The 24,429-nt window shown below is 33.2% G+C and overlaps 1 protein-coding gene across 3 annotated transcripts in view; it reads right to left on the minus strand.

Annotated features, from left to right (window-relative positions):
- The window catches only part of PLCB1 (phospholipase C beta 1), an 831,921-nt gene that overhangs the window by 59,181 nt on the left and 748,311 nt on the right, over positions 1–24,429 (minus strand). Inside the window, exon 32 of one of the 3 annotated variants that reach the window (XM_031951119.1) lies at positions 22,257–22,374. The exons of the other annotated variants lie outside the window; for them this stretch is intronic. Within the exon in view, the coding sequence (XP_031806979.1) occupies positions 22,276–22,374 (99 nt within the window). The 3' untranslated portion in view covers positions 22,257–22,275. The remainder of the gene's footprint in view (positions 1–22,256; positions 22,375–24,429) is intronic. 3 annotated transcript variants of the gene reach the window in all.

A 24,429-nucleotide genomic window follows, 5' to 3' on the forward strand; every position in this document is an offset into this window, starting at 1 on the left:
TTGTCTTCCTTCTTCTTTTTTCTTCTTCCTTCTTCTTCTTTGCTTGCCATGAGCATCATTATTTAGAATTAAAAGATTTCAGGACTGAAATACCTAGTCATGTGATCCAAATTTCTTATTTACACTTGAGGAAACTGAAGGTCAGTTAATGAAAGTGATTTGTCTATGTGTTGCATAACTATTAAATTACAGAGAGATTGGAAGTCAAAGGATCATATGAATTGCTAGAGACCTTGCAGGTTATTCAGTCCAAGTCCCTCATTGAAATCTCCCTCATTCCACCCCTCCATTCAATTCAGTAGTAATTTGTTAAGTATTTATACAAACAATATTCTCCAGGACTAAAAGAAAATATATATGAATTAGTATTAGTAAAAAAGTTTGAAATGATTAAAAAGTAAGGGGATGTTGAAGAGAGGGCAGTAACAATTAGGGGAATCTAGGAGATCTGTTGTAGGAGATAGATTTCTTGCTAAGTCTGAAAGAGAACTAACTAGCAGATGTGAGAAGACAGACCATTCAAGGTATTAGGGACAGGCCACTTTAGTTAGAACACAAAATGTGTTCATGGGAATAATTGATAATCAGCCTGGAAAGATAGATTGGAGCCAGGAAAGAGCCAGGCAAAAACCTCATAGAGTTCACATGAATAAAAAGGAACAAAGATGTTTTGAAGCTAGAACTGAAAAGGCTTTGAAATATGGTCTGTGGGGCAGGGAGGAAAGGAGAGAATGAAGAATAGAAGAAAACTGAACTTGTTAACTTGGGTGACTTGAAGGATGATGATGAAACTTAATGAAAATAGAGAAGTTAGGCATGTTGTTGAGTTTAGGTACTGAGCTTATTGATCTATAATGAGAAGGGACCTCAGAGAAGGGACCTAGCCCAATCCTCTCATTTTACTGACAAGGGAGTTGAGAACAGACAGTTGGTAAGCACAAGTGCTGAACATTTAAATCTGTGTCTTTCACTCTAGGGTAAGTGTTATTTCCATTGTATCACACAAACTTGCAGGGCTTGCAACATAGCTGCATTAAAAGTTTAATTATTTAGCAGCAGATCAAGCTTCAAGAAATATATAATTTTAGATATACTGAATGGGAGATATCTATGGAATGTCCAGGTGGGGATGTCTACCAAATATTGTATTAGAGCTCAGGAAAATGACTGTGACTGGAGAGGAAGATTTGATAGTCATTTTTAGAAAAATAATAGTTGAAGCCATGGCAATCCCTGAGATCAGAAATAATGTAGATAATGAAGAGAAGAAGAATGAAGACAAGAGTGCTGGGACACATTCTTTCAGAAGAGATGAGACATAGAGGACCTACAGGACATAAAGTAAGAATGGATGATCATAAGGACACCAGGAAAGTACAGCAGCAAGGAAACTTAAAGAGGAGAAGGCATCCAGGAGAAGGGGGATGATAGCAATGCAAATGCAAAACACAAACTAGGTCTAGCTAGTAGATTAAGTGAGTTTTCATTCATTTAATTAAATAAAATGACATCTCAAACTAGGGACTGGAGTGGATTAATTGCCCCAGCCACAAGGGAAGGATTGTAGAGGTTCAGTTCAGAATGTGGTTTTGCTCCTGGTGTAGGAAAGAGCAATGGAAGCTGAACAGATTACAAAGTGTAGGAATGGATGGTATGAAAGTACAGGGTATGGTAGTTATGACTGGAGTGAGAAATGAACATGGAGACTAATTAAACTTGTTTGGCTAGTACGCAAGAATAATACATCAGATGAGTAACATTGTGGTTTTGCACTTGGTAGCCATCTACCTGATTATCATCTTGCCATTTCCCTTGCTGAAAACATCTATTTTTGTGCTCATCTTACCATTGCTTGCAGAAAGGTCATAGCAATTGACTGCCCTATGGATCAAATCGCTATTTCTATTGTTAGAATCCTAGGGTTAACTCAAAGGAATTGATACAATGCTTATTGGTTCACACCTTAGAGCGAATCCTTACAAAGTGATAAGTCAGTTGCCCAATTTAGTATGGTACTTAGCAAATCCTCTAGCTCACTAATGTATTTAAGTACTCATTGGAGTTCACACTTTTGGGAGATTCACAAGTCAGTATTCAGTATGAGATTCACAAGTTAGAAACCCATAATCCTACCCTCAGATCCCATAATCCCATTCTCTCTGAGGAGGAGTCAACCTTTTACACCCAGCATAAATACAGCTTCAGTGAGCCAGTCAGATCAGTTCAGTAGAAGCCCTCTCTCGGAGGCAAGACTGATTCATTCCATCTTCCACCTTTGGGCTGGCTGGAGGCTGAAGGGAGCAGAGGCAAAGGACTTAGTGGCAAGAGCTCTTGGAACCAAGGAGAGAGAAGGCCTCCAGAAAAGCTGAGCCCCAAGTGAAGGAGATAAAATTTTGGAAGAGACAGTAAAAGACTGTACTTTAATCCCTGGCTGCATTTGGGATGATTATTGATCTGAACTGATACTACGGCTACCTCCCCAAGAAACCTGCTCCCAGAGAGAACCATTATATTTTAAAGAAGAGAACACCATATTTCTGTGACCTCCCAAACTAAATTTCCCTTCCTTTGCCACTCCATTCTTACATGTGCTTTCCCTATCAGAGTGTAAGTTCTTTGAGGTCAGGAACTCTCATTTGTGTATTTGTAGCCCCAGCATGTGCCAGAGTGCCTGGTACAAAGTTGGCAAATAATGTTTTTTCATTTCTGCATGCATACATATATTCATTGATGCATCATGAATAAAAAATGCATGCATACATAAATGAATGCCATTATTTATATTCTGATAAATAATTGAAATTCCTATTCTTCCTTTAAGGGAACCTCTACCATGAAGGCTTCCCTAATTCTCTTCATTAATGATGAATTTTTTCTTACCTCCACTATCATATAGGACTTTGTCTCCCTCAATGAACTTTTGGTTCCTTGAGAGAAGAAATTATATTTTGCCTTTCATTATATCCCTAGATTTTTTCATAGTGTCTGGCAGATATTAAGTACTCAATAAATGCTTATTTATTAATTCCACACATCTCTAATGTCTTCGCATATTATTTTCAATTGTAGTTATATATCATATCTCTTTGTTAGATTATAAAGTCCTTACACTTTTTATAAAAATTTTGTATCTTCTTCAGTACATAGAACTGTGATAGCAGTATACACTTGATAATTTTCTAAAACTTTAATTCAATTTCAATATTTACAAGGAAGTAAATGACAACACTTAGTGTAGGTCATGCAAAGTCAAGCCTTAAAAGTTTCCAGGTGTCTCTAACAATGAACTTATTTGAAAGGAGCAAAAAACCAAATCATGAATAAAACTATGACATAACCAATTACTGGCAAAGTTTCTGGTCCCAGAAAGCAGTTGATATATCCAAAAGGCCTCATTCAACAAAAATTGGCTCAGTAACAAGACAGCTTTTAGATGCATTAAGCTTTTTTTTGTTGTGAGACATCTCCTGTCACCATTTAGCATTCACTGTCTACTTCTAAACTTTGAGATTTATGATACCAAGGAAATTGTTTATATTTTACTGAGAGGATTGTTAGAATGGGAAACAAGAGCCCATGGTCTGATTTTTAAGAGAGAGCTAGGAGGAAGAAGGTGAGGCTAATGGTGAAATAAAATGATGCTCTGTTCTCCTTTTCCTCCACATTCCCACTTTGTAAAAGTTATACTCTATGCCAGAAAATTCTTTGTTCAAGGGAATGTGGTAGTCCTTAAATAATGAGGAAAGGTCATTGTGGAACTATTTTAGAATCCTAAAATCAATGATACAGAGCTGAAAAGTACCTTGAAGGCCTTTTAGTTCAACTTTTTGTTTTAGAAATGAGGAACAGATCCATATAGGTGAAGTGATTTTGTTCAAGGTCATACAATAATGAGTGTCAGAGTGGGACTTGAAACCAGATCCTCTGATGCCAGCAATAGCGCTTTTTCTACTCTCTCAAATCTTTATAAAGGTAGTCTATCTAAGCTGGTTGCAGGAATTCCCAGGACCCTCAGAATCAAAAGCCTTCCTTCCCTATGTACAGCCAGTCTTTTCTCTATCAGAAAAAGTTGTTATGATTTTTTTGAAAGCAGTGTTATGATTAATTGATATTGATAAGTAGTTACCAAAGCATTTGAATTCTAATATTCAGTGAGAGTACAATGAAATTCACTCTATAATCAGACTATATATTTCCCCTATAACTTAGAAAATATTTAAATATTTTGTAATGTTTGAGGAAATGGCTACATATAGAATGTGCAAAGAAAGGACCTATTGAAAGTCTAAAATTTAATATTGTGGGGACTAGATTGATAGTCTCTCTCTCTATATATATATATATATGTCTATAACATTTAGCTCTATAACATAATCCTAAAGAATTTAAAATATCATTGGGGAGATGGGATATACACAAGAAATATATGAAGATAATATTATCATTATGAAAATTCAGCTATGAACATAAGGCATCACTGTATTGGTGAAATTCAAAAGTGCCAGTAAATAGTGATTATTAAATAAAATTAGATTTAATTTTATCTTCCCAACCCCCATTCCCTTCAGTTTATAGATGTTGGCAATGTTTACCATGAGATCTTTCCTTATTTCCTTGTTTCTTCTGAATCTAGCTATAAACTGTTACACATAGGAGATAGCTCACATTGTACATGTTTTAAGCATTAGAACATGTGATATTGTATATTCAGTTTTGGCCTAAAAACAGTCTTGTGGGGAAAAGAAGCCATCCTGTGGCCTGTGCTCATATATCAACACTGTTTCCAAGGTCACCTCTACAGGGTTATATTTGCATCCAGCTGACATTGATTTATGTTGCCAGATGGCAAAGGATGAAGCACAATCACTCAACACAATGTGTGACCTACTTATGGGCCCAACAATCTGCTGCTTAATACCAAATACAAGAATTTGAAGCTTAGAATTTAAAAATGTTATATTGTTTCTTGGTTAAATCATATGTAATAGGGACAGTCTGTGCATTAGATTTTTCCATCCCTATTAGAAAAGTGAAGTACTAACCATATCAGCCAAACAAGATGATGGGCCAGGTGATGGGTATCACCTTTTATTGCTCCAATACACTGGCAACAGCATTCTGAATTTTCTAAGAAATGTCATTTGGATAATTGGACGACTGTGTGGCATGATGTTATAGATATCAAAATATTTTAGTTTATATGTACTATAAAAGCCCTACTCTGATGTATCACTGTGACAGCATGGACTCGGATTTTGTTAGAACTTTGACAGATTCTATCTAAGTAGGAAGCTTTTGAGTATGAACCTAGTAAGGAACTTTGCTTTCCGAGGACCAGGATAATTAAGTATACAGATTATCAGCCTGTTGGCTAAATAGTGTTTTGTTTTGTTTTGATTTGTTTTGGTTTTTTTTTTGGTTACAACATCTCTAAAAGATCATCTACTCTGTTTTAAATAAATTATGATTTGTATTAGTGGGGTATATATACTAGAGAAATTTCAGATGCCTCAAATAATGAAATAAGCATATAATTAATACCATGAACCTATCAACTTCCTCAAGCATCTCTTGAGTCATCTAGGAATGATCAAATTATATTCAAGAGCATTTTAGTGTCTCAACTTCAGTCCTTCATGGAAATGGTTCATTATGGTATCCAAGTAATGCAGAGTTCTTAAATGTCATTCCAATGAAGCAGAAGTTTTGTCAGGCTCTCTCAAATTGGAAGGGTTCTGAGTATAATCCAGACAACAAACAGAATATATTACAAAAAATATTACTAAGGTATAAGGGTTTGTAATATGTGCGGGTGGAGAGTATACTCTTACCAATGGATTGGTCATTAGTTGATGAAGTTTTTTGTCACATCAAGTTACAAAAAAATATTACTAAGGTATAAGGGTCTGTAATATGTGAGGGTAGAGATTATGATCTCACCAATAACATAACAGAATCTGGAGATATTGAAGTAGAGTTTTTAGTGTTTTTTTTTTAATTTTTTAATGATGATCATTGTACAGCTAGAGGTAGACTTTAAATCAAAAGTTGGTCTCAGTCACAGAATTTTCACTTAACCTTATAATAGTAAACTATAACTGCTGTAACAACACTGTGCTAGGTGGTACACACAGTCTAGGGCTGGAGTTAGGAAGACTCATCCTTCTGAGTTCAAATCTGGTTCGTTTAGTGAGATAGATGTGAGACCCTGGTAAGCACCCTATTTGCCTCAGGCTTCTCATCTGTAAAATGAGCTAGAGAAGGAAATAGCAGATCACTCCATTATCTTTGTTAAGAAAACCCCAAATGAGGTTATAGAGTCAGAAGCTGATTGTGTGTGATTATAGAATGAATATAACCAAATAAGATTTGTCCTTCATATTAGTCCCCTTGTGAGGCTATCCACTTGAGCAATCAAATATATACATGCAAGATAAAAGAGGTATATGAATGTAAAGAAGTAAGATTAGGAAGGAAATTGAATGTCACATCTAGCATAAATAAGCCTAGAAAGGTAGATTGAAAAACTTTAAATGAGAGAAATTTATTCCTCATCCTAGAGAAAACAGGAACTGTCTCAAATTCTTGCTAGATGAGTGATAGGTCAGAACTATACTTTAAGAATATCAATTTGGCAAATATGGAGAGGCTGGATTAGAGAGGGAAAGATTAGAAACCAGTCCAATTATCAGGATATTCTAATAGTCCTAATGAGAGGTAATAAAAGTTTAATCTAAGATGGTGGCTTTGTGAAGGGAAATAAGGATGGGTGGATGGAAGAGATTTTAGGGAAGAATCTACAAGACTTGACAACTATATTACTGAGTTACTGATTTTTTTGATAGTCAATATGCTTGGTAATTCAATTTAAACTAAATTTATATTTTATTTTTGAGAAAAGAATTCCTTGCAATATATATCACCTATATTCCAGTGATTACTATTAAATAATTTACTTTATTTATAGCAAAACCATAGTTATTTTGTGGATCAAGCTTTATTGGCATGCCAAGATCAAGGTCAATAGATTTTAGGAAGATTCATCCTTCTGAATTCAAATCTGGTCTCCAATTTTCCTTTGTCTAGTGGGATAAACCTCTCAAAACACTGAAAAGATTCAAAGATAAAGTAGACTTTAAAGTGGTGATGGGAGCTGGAGGATTTCCCTCTCTTAGGCTAATCTTCTTAACTTCTCAAATGCTGTATGAAACTTGTTTTGTTCTCTTTAGTTGCTAATGCTACCTCTATATTAAAATTTTCTTCTTTATTTATCCATGTAGATGTAGCATATATGGGAATCTTACTAGAAAAAACTTCCTAGGCCTGTTTTGTGGTGTTTTCTTTCATGAATTCTTTGTATCTTCTATCTTGAATGTCAGTTCTCAGAGTATAATCTGAGAAGGCCCCCAAAGATACTTTAAGGGAATGTATGATATCAAAAGTTTTTTCATAATAATAACAAAATATTATTTAGAATTTGCCTATTAAAATTCTCTTCTGTTTTCTAATTATATATCTACATGAGGTTGGATTTTCTTCATATATCTCAACCAAGATAGCAAATTACAATATACTGAATGCTGAAGTAGGTATAAGAAACCAGATATCTTTTGTTGTCAGACATTTAAGAAATTTTAGGGGGAAATCAATAATACTACTCAGTAGATTTTTTGTTTGTTTTGAAATATTTTCCAAAAAATGTTATTTATATGAATGTGTAATGAACTTATTAAGTCAAAATATAATGAATACATATTTTTAAAATGGTAAATTTAATAGGATATAACATAAATAAACAGCTAAGTAATTCATTGAATAGAGTACTAGACCTAGAGTAGGATAACCTAACTTCAAAAGTGGCCTTAGATACTTACTAAGCTGTGTGATCCAGAGAAAGTCACTTAACCTACTTTGCTTCAATTTCTTCAACTGTAAAATGAGCTGGAAAAGGAAATGGCAAAGCACTCTGGTATCTTTGTAAAAAAAATTCCAAAAAGATGTCATAAAAAATTGGGCACAACTAAAAATTGACTAAACAATTTGAACAAAATTGTTCAACAATATGAATTAAAAACCCTTTGGGGTTCTCAGTTATTTTTAAGACTTTTGTAAAAGAGACCTGAGATCACAAAGTTTGAAAATTGGTCTGGAACAAAGTTTTGCTCATGATAGGAACTTAATAAAAACACTTTATAAACTGTTGTTAGTAATACTATGTATATGTTTCTACCAAACTTCATAATTAGGGTATAACTTTTCAAGTGCTATAAAAGTGAATCAGAGTAAATTTCTATTTCTAATAATAAAAATATTCCCAAGACAACCTATTCTCCCTCCCCGCCCCCATATACATTTCAGACTCACAGTACACCAATATAGCATGCGAAACAGTCATTGCTTGCAGATAGTTTAAATCTTACTGGTCCCATTTGTACCATTTACTAACATATAAAAAACCAATACAAGGGTAACAGTAAGATGATTCCAGATCCATTATGGTTCTAGTTTAAAGCAACAAGGGTGGAAGGGACCATTCATCAAGATATTTTGAAATGAAAAACACATAATGATTTTAAAAACATGCTAGATGCCAAAGACAAAAACTAAAGCATAGCTATGCCTATAATCTAAAACAATTGCTGTTTTAAATAAACAGGCCCCAACATACTTGGCAAACAATAAATTCATTTTCTTTTGTGGCATATATAAGTTGTTTCCATGTGTCATAAATTTAACACAAGTGGCAAAAGGGAATGTAAACCATAAGAATCACCTATGAAAAGATACAGTATATAAAATAAATCTGTTATTCTTTTGCTAGAAGACTTCAATTTAAATGGCTAATTTAATTAATATACATTAGAAGATTCCATTGTTTCAGTATCTTCCAAAACCTTGAATATTCCTTTTATTTTAGAGTTTCAAAGACTGTTTTCTATTAATTATTTTTATAAGTTTCTATGTTATATGATATCACTTTCTATGAGGTTATCTGATAATATTCTAATCCCTATCAAGACTATTCAGGACACAGAATTTATAGGATCATAGATTTATAGCTGGAAAAGTCCTCCAAGGCCACCTAGTTCAGCTTTCTTATTTAGATAGGTTATGACTTGCTTGTGGTCACATGAGTAATTATTAAGTATCAGAAGTGGGATTAAACCCCAAATCTTCCCTAATTTATATCTAATTCTTTATACCCTAACTACAGCCTCTCTGCCATCTACACTTTCTATGAGGAATTGATACTAGATTCTCTTGTTCATCTTGGGAGTCTTGGGTATTAATCAACAAAACAATTAATAAAGAAAAATTTTATTAAGTACTTGTTATATAGCCAGGCATTATACTGTGTGTCTTTTTGGGGAAGTATTATTAGAAAAGTTCACATATCTGATAAAATCAGATCTCTTAGTGTAAAGTTTCTTTTTGGGAATTTTCTCTATAACATATCTGACTGGGTTAGTGTTCAGATCCCTAATGATAAATACAAATTATAATGGGGGATAGATCATTTCACTTATAATAAATTCTAACTCCTAAATAATTTAACCGGATATTGAATTGAGCATCACTTTGTAAATTTTAATTTTGGCTCCTAGTTCTCTGCTTCAGGCAAGCAAAATAAGTATAAATCCTCTTCTTCAGGACATTTGTCTAAATATTTGAAAATATTTATCATATATAATATTCTCTTTTTTCAATTAAATTTCTCATTCCTAAAATTTATTTTTGCTGGCATTTACATTTCTTAGTTATCCTCTAGTGAAGAGATGCTAGCTTGACAACATTGTATAATTGTCTCTGAACACAAAAATCTAGATGTGGGCTAAGGAAAGAAATTATGACCTCTTTTTTGGATGCTCTTCTTTTATCAACTGATATTTCTTTATTGATTATTAATGTTGCCTGAGATCATATGCTTTTGATTCTTATGCCAGATTGTTAACTCAAATTAAGCTTGTAGTTCACCAAAACCTATAGTTCTTTCTCCACTCAAATTGTGGTCTAGTTACATTCTTTTCATTTTCTTCTTCTGAAGTTGATTTTTTGAAACACACATAAATTTAATTTTATTAAATTATGTCTATTGTTTTTATCAACTGAGATCTTTGGGATCCTAATTTTGTCATCAAATGTAATAACTTTATTTACTACCCAAATTTCATAAACATGTTATTTAAGCTTCCATGAAGATCAAATGCTTATAAATAATAATCAAAAGCAAAGATCTGAGGTATTCCTTTATAGACCTAGTCTGACACTGAACCAAAGTGTTACTACCACTCCTCTGATCCATCCTTTCAAAAAATTTAATCTCCACCTAACTATATCATCAGGTAGTCCATACTTTCGATATTTTCCAGAAGAAAACTGTAACAGTTTACCCATATCTGTGAGTAAATATCTTTTAGTATTTCCCTGGTATACCAGGGTAATGATTCTGTTAAAAATGAAAATGAAGTTATACTGGTATAACCTTTTCTTTATAAAAACATGGAGTTTTTTTGTAATTTTTTAGTGATTCTCTTTTTAAATCCTCACAATTCATTTTTCAACAATATGTTATAGAATGTTATCAAGAAATGAAGTCATTTTAGAGTTTGAAGTATCTATCTTCTTTCCCTTCCAAAAATCTTTAAGATGTTTACCTATATTCCATTCTCAGAGATTTTTCAAAGGTTACTTACAGTGGCTTAGTCCCATCTTTCTGTTCAGCAGCTTGCTGAAATTTTATCTATTAATGTGAATTCATTAGGAGCTAACTAAGCACTTTCTTGTCACATCCCAACCTGTTTTCGTTTCTAATTTCTTGTGAGCTATTTTTTCCAATACTTACAAATCTAAAAATCATTTTCCTAGGCAAAGAAATAAAAGTAAAAAAAGGAGTTGAGTGGTTTTTATCTTCTTTCCATTACACATTTCCATTGCTTATCTATCCTTAATTTATCATACATATCTATACTTAGCATAGCTGGGGAGAAAAGGCCTTTTGAAATATGATTAAAAAGAAAATAAAAAGATCCTTTGGTATAGATCTTGTACTTTTTCTGGAAAGCTGGGATCTACCTATATATCCAAAAATGGGGTAATATATGATTTCTCAGGAAAATAAGTTGTTTATTTTAATACTGGTATAAGGTAGAAGTTTATAATTTACATCACTAGCTTTTTATTAAAAACTGGAAAAATCTATTTGGATAAAAGGGGTTTTGTGTTTCTTTTTAAAGGAAAGATGTTGTCCTCAAAAACCATTGTGAATTAACTTCCTAATAGCCTCAGGGCATTATGACCCCTCCTGATTTGCTTTAATTTTACTTAATCTCCCTTCCTTTATCATCAGGAACATTTAAGTTCTATCACTCCTTACTAGTTTTGGAAATAAAAAGCCTCCAACTATTATTTTTATAATTATAAATTTGGAAGAATCAATACATCTCTGGTTCTGGACTTATTGAGGCTTTTTGAAGTCTTCTCTTCCTTCTGATCATCATATTTAGAATTAGGTGCTTTTCTCAATGCATTGGCTAACATCTTTAACTAAGGTGTGACATTACCCAGATGTTTCAAAATTGCTAGCCTACTAACTTCCCAAACTAACTTCTGACTCACCCTAAAAGGTAGTATGCTCTCCTATGAGACATAATTTCTGGTCTGAAAGTCAGGAAATGTACATTCACATCTCAATTGTCACTTCCTAGATGTGTGGCTATGGACAAATCACTTAACACATCTGAGCTGTAATATTCCCATGTGTAAGTAGAAACTAGTAATATTAGCACTCTATCTCACAGAAAGGTTATAAGGATGGTGCATTGTAAACTGAAAACACTACATACTTGTAAGTTGTTATGGTAAAACATCTTCCATTTATTTTTAAAGGACTAGAATCTCTTCTGAAGAATGAATAACTTATTTGTATACAACATGACACATTTTCAAACAAATATCTTTTCTACATGTGTATAGACTATGATTACAAGAAAGCTGAGTAGACAAATTCTCTAAGTCATAAGAGAGAACCCAGTCCAGGAAATTCTAGTACTAAGGGTCAGAGCTATTGAAACATAATGCCTTTTCAATGGTTTTTTATGTAATCAATTTTCAATGTCTATTTTTAAAAAATTCCCTATAAATCTATCGTAGAGAAGCAGCTTGGAACAACAGAGACCTGGCCTTGGCCTCAAGGAAAGCTTTATTTAACTCTGGTCTTTGATCTCTATTGGCTGTATATCACTGAAAAAGTTTTTAATTTCTTAGTATCCTGTCAACTTTCTAAGATTATTAGTTGCAGAGAAAGAATCAATTTGTTTTGCTTAAAGATTTTTTTTGCATCCCTCCACCAAAGAAATCATAGATCAGACATCTATGTCTATGACCAATATGAGAAGAGGAAAGAAGGAACAGAAGAAGGAAAACTAGTCAACAATAAATATTTATTAAACATTTATGTGGAATCATGTGCTCAGTGCTAGAAATACAAAGAAGTGTAAAAATATAGCCATATATCCTCAAAGAACTCACATGAAAGGTAGGGGGAATGAGGTGGAGGAACCAAAAAAGGTATCTTGCAGCTGAGTCTTGAAAGAAACTAGGAAGTCAGGAAGCCAAAAGGCAGAGGTGAATAACATTCCAAGTTATTGAAAGGATATCAGATTAGAAGACAAATATTCCAAAAGATGAGATAGCTAAATTTTAATTGATGTTTGTGCCCTCAAGAATGGAAATATATGATTTAGTAAGAGAAAAAACTCACCTTTTCTAAATGTGACTAATTAACTCCATCAAAAATAACGTTTAAAAAAAGGTGCATGTAAACACAGTATTGAATTATAATGTCCATTTCACATCACAATATCTTATTATTGGAAGGGACATCCAAAGTCCTTTCATCCCAACTATACTTGAAGAGAACACATCTGGTAAGTGATTATCCTGATCTGGGTGAAGACCTTCAATAAGGAAAACTACATAACTACCCAAAGTGAGCTTATTCTTCTATTGGATAGCTCTCATTGTTAGGAAATTGTTCTTAACTATAAGTTGAAGTCACCTCTTTGTGACTTCTACTCATTTCTTCCAATTCTGCTCCCTGGGGCCATGCTGAACAAAATCCAATCATCCTTCCCCTTAAAAACCTTTAAGATGTTATTTTCCTCCATCCTGAACTCTATCCACAAATATTTTCTTCCCAAAGCTAAATATTCTCATATTCTTTAAGTAGCCATCATATGGCATGATATTGAGGTCTCTACCATCTTTTTTATTTTCTCTGGATACTCTCTTTTATTAAAATCCTTTCTAAGACATAGTTTTCAGAAATGAAAATAATATTCCGGATGTATTTGTTCTGGAGTTTTATCTACATGATCTTGGGCACATATAAACAAGATTATTAGTATTAAGAGTGTGTATACTCAACTGTATCTACCACAATGTCTTATATTGGGTTACTAGCTATTTAGGAGAGGGGATGGGGGGAAAGAAGAGAGAAAAATTTGGAACATAAGGTTTTGCAGGGTGAATGTTGAAAACTATCTTTGCATATATTTTGAAAAAAAATAAAACTATTATTACTAATAAATTAAAAATAGAATGTTTAAAACACACTCTATAATATACATATTATTATTAAAGTAGAATTGAAATCAATGCATTTGTTAGTTTTAACTTATGAAAGTGACATATTTGCATTTCAATTTTCTTAATAATTTATAGTTGTGTAGATACAGGTATTAAGTATTATACTCGTATTGTGAAGCATCATAAATTTCCCATTCAAGAAATATAGTTTTTAAACGTTTTGGCTAAAGGCTTCAAAAAACAAACAAACAAACAAAAACCTTACTCCATAGAGAACAAACAGTAGGAGAAAGCAAAAAAGCACTTCGTTCAATCTAAGCTCATTTACATTGTCTACCCAATATGACCCGACCTTTCAATAAATTGTTATTCACCTCAACTACAGAAATATTTCAGTCACAGCAGGTGTGAGGCTGGTAGGAAGGATGATGTCACAGGGGTACATACTGTACACAAAGCCTGAAAGCTGGTTAAAATTCTTGCCAGTCACCAATTCCCTTTTTGTTACCTCTAAGCATCTGGCACTGTCTGTCACATCAATTCTGTTGCTTGACTGTGTGTCCACTCTCAACCCAAGGTTATAATTTACTGAAAAACAGAAACATTTCCTGAATTTCTCTAACCTCTGCATAATGAAGAGGTGGAGGTGGTGAAACACCTTTCCAAAAGGCTTGTGACAATGTATTGAAATAAAACCTGCCCTCTCTCAAACTAAACAGAAAGTTTCCCTTGGGAAATTTGCATTATGTAGCAAAAGTCAAACAATATCAAGTCTTCCGACAGAAACTCCCAAACACATGAACATCATGAAACACCAGGGAAACCTTCCTTAGCTCTCAAACATATATTGACATAAATAGTTCTCTCCCACAGGTTCTACTTTCTATTATATTAGATATGCATATGTGTGTGTGTATATATGCATATGTGTGGGTGTAGATATATCCATATATATATAGAGAGAGATATATGTATATACATATACATACACATATATGTATGTATACACACATACAGTAATAACAAGGCAGTACTTAAGAAAATAGTCTTATAGGCAGAAAACAAATCTCTTCTAGATCTCTGACCTTAACTCATAAAAGTAGCTAGGCCTGAAGAATTACTCCTAGCCTTCCAAATGCTCTATTTAAAACTGAAAGTGACCTTTGAGAGCATCTAGTATAATACAACCTCTTCATTTTGTAAATGAGAAAACTTAGCTTGTAGAGGTCTTCACTTGGATAGTCAGTAGGTCATAAATAGCTGAGCTAGAAGTCAAAGCTAGGTGCTTTTTGCCTACATAATCGGGGAGTTTTCTTCCCATAGCACCATACTCTCTCTCTGGTTTCTTTCCATACTAACAAGCATTCTCAAGAGTTTCTAATCCCTAGCAAGTCTTCTTCATCCATCTAAAAACATCCTGTATTACAGCTGAATTTCAATATTTTCAATTGTATTAATATTCATAGAAGCTCTAGGGGTTGATTTCTATTAAGCCTACCTTCATTTCTTAGAATCTAGAATTTTAAAACTAAAAGAAACTTTAAAGCATTGTCTGGGATAATTTATTCATTATATAGATGAAGAAGTTTAGGTCCAAAGATGTGCTCAAGGTCATATATCCCCTACTCTTACAAACCTGCATTTTTTTCAGGATTCTGTAGGAAAGAAGAGGGGGAACAGCAATAAAATCACTTACTGTACTCTGCAGTTCTTCTGTTAAACTCCCATATCTTTGAACTCTGGGATCATGCTAATCACAGAGTCATAGGATTTAGAATTGACAGGAATCTCAGCTTTTGTATTTACCTTTCTTCATTTTACATATAAAGAAAGTGGTACTGAGAGACATCATATGACTTGCCCAACATTACACAGAAAATAACTGGCAGAGCCAGAATTCAGAATTAGGTCTTCATATTGCAAGTCCAGTATTCTTTCCTTTATATCATACTGTCTTCAAGTAACCTAGTAGTAATTTTGATACAGAACTGTGAACTAATTCAATCATTCTGAAGAGCAATTTGGAACTATGCCCAAAGGGTGATCAAACTGCATTGTAAAACATGCATTTGGTCAAAACATACTATTTTCATCTTTTTTGTTTGCTTTTTCTTTCTCATGGTTTTTCCTTCTTGTTCTGATTTTTCTTTAACTTGACTAATATGGAAATATGTTTTAAGTGACTGTATATGCATAACCTATATTTCCTGTCTTGGAGAGGAGAAGTAAGGGAAGGAGGAAGAAAAAATTGGGGCTCAAAAAATGAATGTTGATTTTTTTTGAGGTAATTGGAATTAAATGACTTGCCCAGAGTCAAACAGCTAGTAAGTATCAAGTGTCTGAGGCTAGGTTTAAACTCAGGTCCTCCTGACTTCAATGCCAGTATTTTATCCATTATCCCATTTAGCTGCCCCCCCCCAAACATTTTTATATGTGATTGGAAAAATAAAATACTTCTGAAAACTAAAACTAAATAAATAACAAAAACAAAAAACTAAGTATTTCTTGAAGACAAGTCTTTCTAACTCTGAGAGTATGTTCTCTATTCCATTAGGCCATGTTGCCTTTTGTAATTGTTATAGTGAAAAGAATAAGATGAAAATCAAGAATAATAATTATGTGGTAGATCAGTTATTTGCTATTCTCTTTTCTATTACTTGCTTTTTTGCAATTTTGGTCCATATTAGTATCTGTACCAATCAGAAAATTTACCAGTGATCAATGAGGTGGAAATTTTTCTATCACAGGCAGGACACTAAATGAATATTATATACACATGCATATTTACTCATTTTGATTGTTCCAATAAGTCACTGTCCATAGTTGCTGGTCTAGAATAAAAATACCTAAAACCACTAGTAGCAGGAGATAAATATTTCATTTTTCTCTCTCCCCACACTGTCCACATATTAGGAACATATTTTGGAACAAGCACCTGGCTGAATTTAGAGATCTCCAGAAACCCACCATTCTTCAAGACGAAGTGAACTTTGTAACTTTCACTCCCCAGATCATTTTCTACCCAAATTACACAACCTTATCATGTCCTTCATTGGGTAGTTCTTTTTCTCTCCCCATCCCCACCCTCAGCTTCTCTATGTTTTTCCCCCCATTAGATTATGAGGACAGAGACTTTGATGTATGCCACATAGTAGGCATTTAATAAACATTTATTGACTATTGACAGGGATAAAATAAGTAAGAACTATCTATCACTCTTATTAAAAAAGTCTGTATTATTCCCTGCCTCTAGCTCCAAAGCTAAGGCCAGAAGCCAGTATATTACCTCCTTCATACTAAACAAAGAAAAAAGGAGAAAGAATAGAATTCATCTCTAACTTTCTCATGTCCCTAATTTAATTTATTTCTCCTTAATTCTGAGAACCTGATCTCACTTACTATTGAGTATGGAAACTAAAAAAGTTTTGATTTCTTAATTCAATTACTAACACCTTTCACCATTCTTTTCAATGTACATTCTTTGCTCCCTTTGTTCAAGTGTCTCTCCCTATAATCTGCCTTCTGTCACCACCACTCCCTTGAGCAGTACTGTTCAAGATCACTACAGAGTAGATAGTTAAAGCAAATATTTTTCCTTTTCCCTTTTCCTTGCCTTGTTGTATTCAATACCTGTACCTGATCATTGTTTGTTTCTTGTTATTCTTTCTTCACTCCTTTTCTGCCACACTGAATTCTTATCATTCTCTTTTTCCTTTTTTGACCAATCTTTGCTATCTCCACTATGCCTCTTTTTTCTCTCTTTTTTCATTTACATATATATACATAGAGGTATTAAATAGATAAGATAAAGATAGATACTATATATATTTGAATAAATACAGATGTATTTATATAAAATCTTTTACTTAGGATTCAATTTTGTCTTCTCTTTTGAAAAAAATCATCCCTATGGCTAGAATCTGGAAAATGAATGGATGCCCATCAATTGGAGAATGATTCAGCAAATTGTGGCATATGAATGTTATGGAATATTATTGTTCTGCAAGAAATGACCAGCAGGATGAATACGGAGAGATTTGGAAAGACTTACATGAATTGATGCTGAGTGAAATGAGCAGAAACAAGAGGTCCTTATATACTTCAACAACAATACTGTATAAGGCTATATTCTGATGGAAGTGGCTATCTTCAACAAAGAAAAGATCTAATTCAGTTCCAATTGATCAATGATGGACAGAATCAACTACAGCCAGAGAAGGAACACTGGAAAATTAGTGTAAACTTTTTGCATTTTTGTTTTTCTCTCCAGATTATTTTTACCTTCTGAATCCAATTCTTCCTGTGCAACAAGAGAACTGTTCGGTTCTGCACACATATATTGTATCTAGGATATACTATAACATATTTAACATGTATAAGACTGCTTGCAATATAGGGGAGGAGGTGGAGGGAGGAAAGGGAAAAGCCAGAACAGAAGTGAGTGCAAGGGATAATGTTGTAAAAAATTACCCATGCATATGTATTGTCAATAAAAACTTACAATAAAAAAAAATAAAAAAATAAAAACAACTTCTTTCTTGGAAAAAAAAATTCATCCCTAGGGATTTTTTAAAAATTGGAGTTTGTGTATTTTCCTCATCTTCAAAGAACAGATAGATCAAAATCCTTAGTACCATAACCCTTCAATACTGAATAGTGGAAAAAAGGGAGAATCCAAAATGGCTTCCACTGATGATTGCTGTGGAAAGGCATATTGCTTGAGACATGTCATGGTTTTACAATTCAATTGGTTTCACTGTCTGGGAATAAGAAAAGATAACTCACTTTACTCACATTAAGTGACATGCTAACATTCAGAAAGAAAGAATAGGGATTTGAAATAATGGACTCTGACTTCAATTTCGATATTCATTTCACTGGGTTATAATGTGTTTTTTAAACATAAAGAATAATTCCATATTATTTCTCTCCTTTTTAATTTTAAAATTAATTTTATTTATTCCCTTAAATCATCTTGAATTGCTATCTATTTTTATATTCATAGTCAGTAATATTGCTGGCTGCCTGAGAGAAGAAGCTATGTCATCAGTTTTTTTTTTTCTTTTTATTATTTTGGCCTTACAGTACCATGCACAGTGCTGGGACATAGCACAAAATGTACCTAAATACCTTTATGAAGAAACTGATTTGCATTTAACAATGCTACTTTGTATAAAATATCAGGATTCTTTTATTCTATAGATGAATAAAAAGAAATGTACATATAAATATTATGGAGTGGATTTTTATCTTTTGTTTGTTTTGTATTTCTATCTTATAACAATTTAAGAAATGGAGATTACCAGGATGATATATTATGATTCTTAAGCATAATATTAGATGTAGACACACTGGATAGAAGGTCACATTCACATATCAATAGTGAACAGTTCTACCCATTTCTGTAATAGCTGCTTTCTAGTATAAACTTGTATTTAACTGGAAAAATCATTCACTGGAGAATTTTTATGAAGGTTTTTATGTATAGTGGTAAGCCTCATACTTATCAAAATATTCGTGTGTGTGTGTGTGTGTGAGAGAGAGAGAGAGTGAGAGAGAGAAAGAGAGAGAGAAGGAGGAGGAGGAGGAGGAGGAGGAGGGAGGGAGGGAGGGAGAGAAAGAGGGACGGAGAGAGAGGGAGGGAGGAAGAAAGAGAGGGAGGGAGGAAGAAAGAGAGGGAGGGCGGGAGGAAGAGAAAGATGGAGGGAGAGAGAGGGAGAGAGGGAGAGAGAGAGGAAGGAAGAGAGAGAGAGGGAGGGAAAGAGAGAGAGGGAAGAAGAGAGAGAGAGGGAGGGAAAGAGAGAGAGGGAGGGAAAGAGAGAGAGGGAGGAAGAGAGAGAGAGGGAGAGAGATTCTTACTGACTTCTGGTAATGTCAGTACAAGTGGATTATAGATTTAAATATGGAAGCAATTTTTAGGTTACCTACACCAACCTTATTTTACAGATGAGAAAAACCAAGCTTGAGATTAAATGACTTTCCTGAGTTCAAGAGAGAGTAGGAATTTGAAACAATGTCCTCTGACTACCAATTCAGTCCTTATTATCCAATCCTCAGTGCACTGTTACACAGTATTTTTAAATATATAGAATATCCCCATGCTATTTATTCATTTATCATATCTTGAGACTTTTATCCATTGGGATATGAATGGTTATGTTTAAAATGCAGTGATACCAGAAAATGTGTTATGTTTCTTCTGTGGGAAGGGATCTTCTTTAAAATAACTTAGTCCTATCTGCCACACCAGAAAAGAGAATCAAGATTGGCTATTTTAAAGATAAATAGGATTATTTATCTCTACTGGGACCAAGGTTTTCCTGCCTCTGACATCATTATGGGTTTTAGCTCTTGACTTTCTTGTTGACTTGTCCTATATACTTTGTCTGCTCTTGGAATCTTGCCCCTTATATCTGGTTCATGTTTAGTTTCTGGCTGCTGACCATTCAGATTTGGCCTTTCCACCTTCCTCTCCAGGTCCTCGTTTAGTCTATTTAAGATGCCTTTATGAAGGAAGCATTAAATTATAACAGCAAGAAAATCTGCCACCTCATTTGCCCTTCAACTCCCATGAAGCTCTGATAAAACTAAAATTTTTTGGTAAATAAAAGAAAGGACCAAATGTAGCTGGCTACATTCTTAAGTGAAATAAATTCATTTTGTTCTTTTAATTCAGAGCAAATGCCAAATGGAGTTTACTAGGTGGTCCTCTATTTAATAATGAGGTTTATTTGTTGCAATAAAATTGCAAAACTCTTATTTGTTTTATGTCATCCATGTGACAGGGAAGAGAAGAGGACAAAACAAATAATATGAGGAAGAGGTTTTCGCTTTTCTTGCTTGTCTGGAGTCTTAGCAAAGTAGGGTTCATTTTTATCTCTTTAAGCATAATGTACTTCATATGAAAAGCCACTTCACTTTATATTCTGTAGGCAATAAAGTCTGTGAATGGAATTAGTATGAGTAGCATAAGGCTGACTGAACAGAAAAATATATGAAGACCACAAAAGTTACTTAAGAACCTTGTACAATACTTCAAAAAACAAAAACAAACAAACAAAAAAAAACAACAACTCAGAAAGGAGTTGTCCTTGATCTTACTTATAAGAATAGCATTTTCTAAGTATGGCATCAAATATTTGATAACAGTGTCCCAAACTACTAGAATTATAGTACTAATAAAATATATGTAAATAAGGTGTTTTTTTTTAAAGTACTGATGTTTATAAACTACTCAAAAAGACACTTCTAGGGCTATTCTGTTGATTCTAAATCTCTTTACAAAAAGATCTTCCTTTAAAAAGGTATCACAAACAGTTCAAATATGTCTAGAATTATTGACTTTGTTCTAATTACAGCCTGCCCATTCTGTTTCCCAAACAATTCTTAATAACATGATGAGTGTAAGCACATTGCATCCCATTATTAAGAAACAATTATGAAGGTGAAATAATGTAAAATCTGTCATTAAAGAATGTATAATTTAAAAAGTGCTTTGATAATATTTCCCTGACGTACTGAAAAAAATTGAACTCTAAAGTTTTACTGCTTAAGTAAAGTAAAACCTCTACTCAAGTTCTCTTTTCTAATAACACTTGTCTGCTTCTCATTTATACTGCTTCACAGGACAAGATATGTATGAAACTTTGTTTATCTTTAGTCAACTGATTTTTATGATATTAGGATAAATCAGCCTATTGTTACAATAAACTGAAGCAACCCCCTTACTTCCACATGTTTCATTTCTATTGAAATGGCTTATTTTTTTTGGTAAAGGAATTCTACCGATTGGATTATTTTCCCTTATTTCTCCTGCTTTAAGTAAGTTGTTTTCTAATCCCTAAACTTATGGGTCATCTCTAATAACTGAAAGTCTTCTTATGCCCTACACACTATCTATTTAATCAAGTATCTCTAAGATATGATGTCTGTAACATCTTATAATTTAGAGAAATATATTTAGGAGAGATGCAAGAAACTGAAAAACATACTTAGTCCTTAATTTAGTGCTGAATTTTTAGAATGCCTAAAGAGCATAGCAGGGGAAGGTTAAAGGCACCTAACATACCATCTGGAAGGAGAATGATAATTAAATGTAACAGTCTATGGAAGTAAATACAATGGGTAATGGATGAAAAATTATATGATGATAGAGAAAGTTATGGAACGAAATGGTCTTTTGGGAGTAACAAACAGCATTTTAAATTATCATCTACATAACAATACTGTAGAATAACAATATCATAAAAGCTGGAGTCTGAAAGGGAAAACCAGGAGATTTAAATGTGAGTTTTTAAGAAGAAGAAACAAAAAGAAAGGACAGAAAAGAAGCAAATGAATGAAAAAAAATAATCTCATGAAGATTAGATGATGTAAAATTCAATTTAAAGAAAATGTATTAAGTACCTACCATGTGTAAGGTACTATATACTAAGATCTGGAAATACAAAGACAAAAATGAAAGTCTCTTCCTAGAGTAAGGTAAAAAAGAAAAAGTAGAAAGATATGGGAAAAAGTTGGAGGTGGAAAGAATGGGATGGGGAAAGAAGATGCATTGAGACAGAGAATGTGAATGAAGATAGATGAAGGAATTCCATCCTGACAGAAAATCGTACTATATGGCACAGACCTCAAATTTCTCAAAAGCCACCCCTCTCATCCAGTCCTACCTGGTCGGGAGGATGGTGGTCACCACTTGAGGCCTTGAGGGTTGGGGGGAGTAAAGTTGGGGGAAATAGAGGGATCCTCAGGGCAAGTTTCCGACAAGTATGAGGAGGAACCTTCCCCCTGTGTGAAAAAAAAAGGGAGGCTGTCATTTTTTTTGGCATTGAAATATATATATATATCTATATATATATATATATCTATGTTGTACTTAGTGTTAAAATTTTTTTTCCCCTGGGAGAACTCTTGGATAAGCCACTAAACTGGAAATTTGAAACTTCCAACACACATATTCTTCAGTATCTCTCATGTGGCCTGGTACCTTCTACAATAAGTACAACTGAACGGATTATATGGTATTCTGGCCTTTGGGAAGTTATAATTTTATTATCTCCAAAGAGCTATGTATTAAATATTATCTTCACCATAACTACTAAGGCATTTTATACAGAGCAACCCTGTGACAATGGTGTTAATTTACAGGAAGTGTTCTGTGATGTTAAATGAAACTGCCCTAGTATTCCAAGCTCAGGCCCAATATTAAGAGTGAAATAAGAATTTTTTTTTTTTTTTAAAGAGAGGAATATTGAAGGGAAAATTGTTTTAGTTCATCTAAGTTACTCCAAAGAAGATCTAAGTATTTTATGATGTCCTGAAAGTGTTAAAGTTAATTGTTTCAATATTAAAAAAAGATATGATAATACTTTTAGATAATCTTACTTTTCATATATCTATAACATATTTATTTAACATACCTCAAACCTAATGATAAGGAAAGTCACAAACTTCAAAGAAAAGGTAAATGGATGAAAAAAAAGCTGAATTTGAGATGTCATACAATATTGTTTGATTCAGCATCATTTCTTAGGAAAAATCCTTTTAATATAGAGGGAAAATCTTTTATTTTGATACAATTAGTTTTGAAATAGTTTTGATGATAGCTAGTTAAATTTGTGTTTATCTCCCTGCCATTTCTGAATTGTTTCCTCCTTGTGTCTGGCACAGCAATGGGTTAATATCAACAATATGAAAGAAATACTAATTCAATGATGAAGCAATCTTCAGTTTATGATTCTTTCAGGAAAGATAATTATTTAATAATAATAATAAGATCTTATATCTTGATCATAATTATTAATATTATGATTGATTTATTAGCTTTACTATAAAATATGACTGAATTATAAACTGATTCAAATACATTATTAAAAGACACAGAATTTCAGAATATACCTTAGAGATAATTTTATAGAATACCTTCACTTTACAAATAAGGAACCTGAGGACTCAATAAGTTTAGTGACTTTCCCAAGTTCATAAATTTAACTAGTGGTAGAACTAACTGGTACTAGAACCCAAAGCTCCTATTTTTCAAACCAGTATTCTTTCCTCTTTAACTGCAAGGAAGGCTTTAATTAAAGAAGAAAAAAAATGTAAAGATGGTTGAACAGAAATATGTAACAGGATGTGGGTGAATACATTTACCAATTTGTCTTCACTGAACTGGATTTTTACTCTAAGCCACACTGATATGTAACTACAATACTTAAATAGAATACATATATAGGCTAAGCCCTATTAAGTTCAAATGTACATAAAATTTTCTTTTCATAACAACAGATTTTTCTTTCCTTTCACTATTCTAAACAAAGAAGAAAATAAGAGGATATAAGGCACTCCTCTACCTTCTTGCCTGAAAAAAAAAAAAAAGAAACGATGCTTCTTTGCACTGAGTGAAACATTATGGTCCCTGGTTTTGCAACTTGCAGGCTAAATACTGTAAAGGAATACTGATGATTGTAGCTTTAGAACAATAACTTGAGTTGATGTAGTCTTAATTCCTTGTTGCTGCCCACCAAATTGGAAGTTAGAAGTGGAAAATAAAAAATGTTATGAAAGACAGAGAAAGAAGAAGTAAGGAATTCAGAAATCATGTATTTGTCATAAGCAAGGTCCAGTAAATGCGAAGTATGCCCAGTGGCTACAGAATTCATGTCTGAATGGTGCTTGCTAGTTCTTCATGCCACTGTCAAAATTTTGGGGGTCACAATCTTGGGTAACCTACTACCATCATGTTACATCCTTTTCCAGCGACTATAAATACAATTCATTTTTAAAATAAAATATCAAATAATGATTATGCTCTTGAGTTTACAATAGGTAAGACCCAACTTAGTA

The sequence above is a fragment of the Sarcophilus harrisii genome, chromosome 2 (assembly GCF_902635505.1).
Source record: "Sarcophilus harrisii chromosome 2, mSarHar1.11, whole genome shotgun sequence".
In the NCBI taxonomy this organism is placed as follows: Eukaryota; Metazoa; Chordata; class Mammalia; order Dasyuromorphia; family Dasyuridae; genus Sarcophilus; species Sarcophilus harrisii.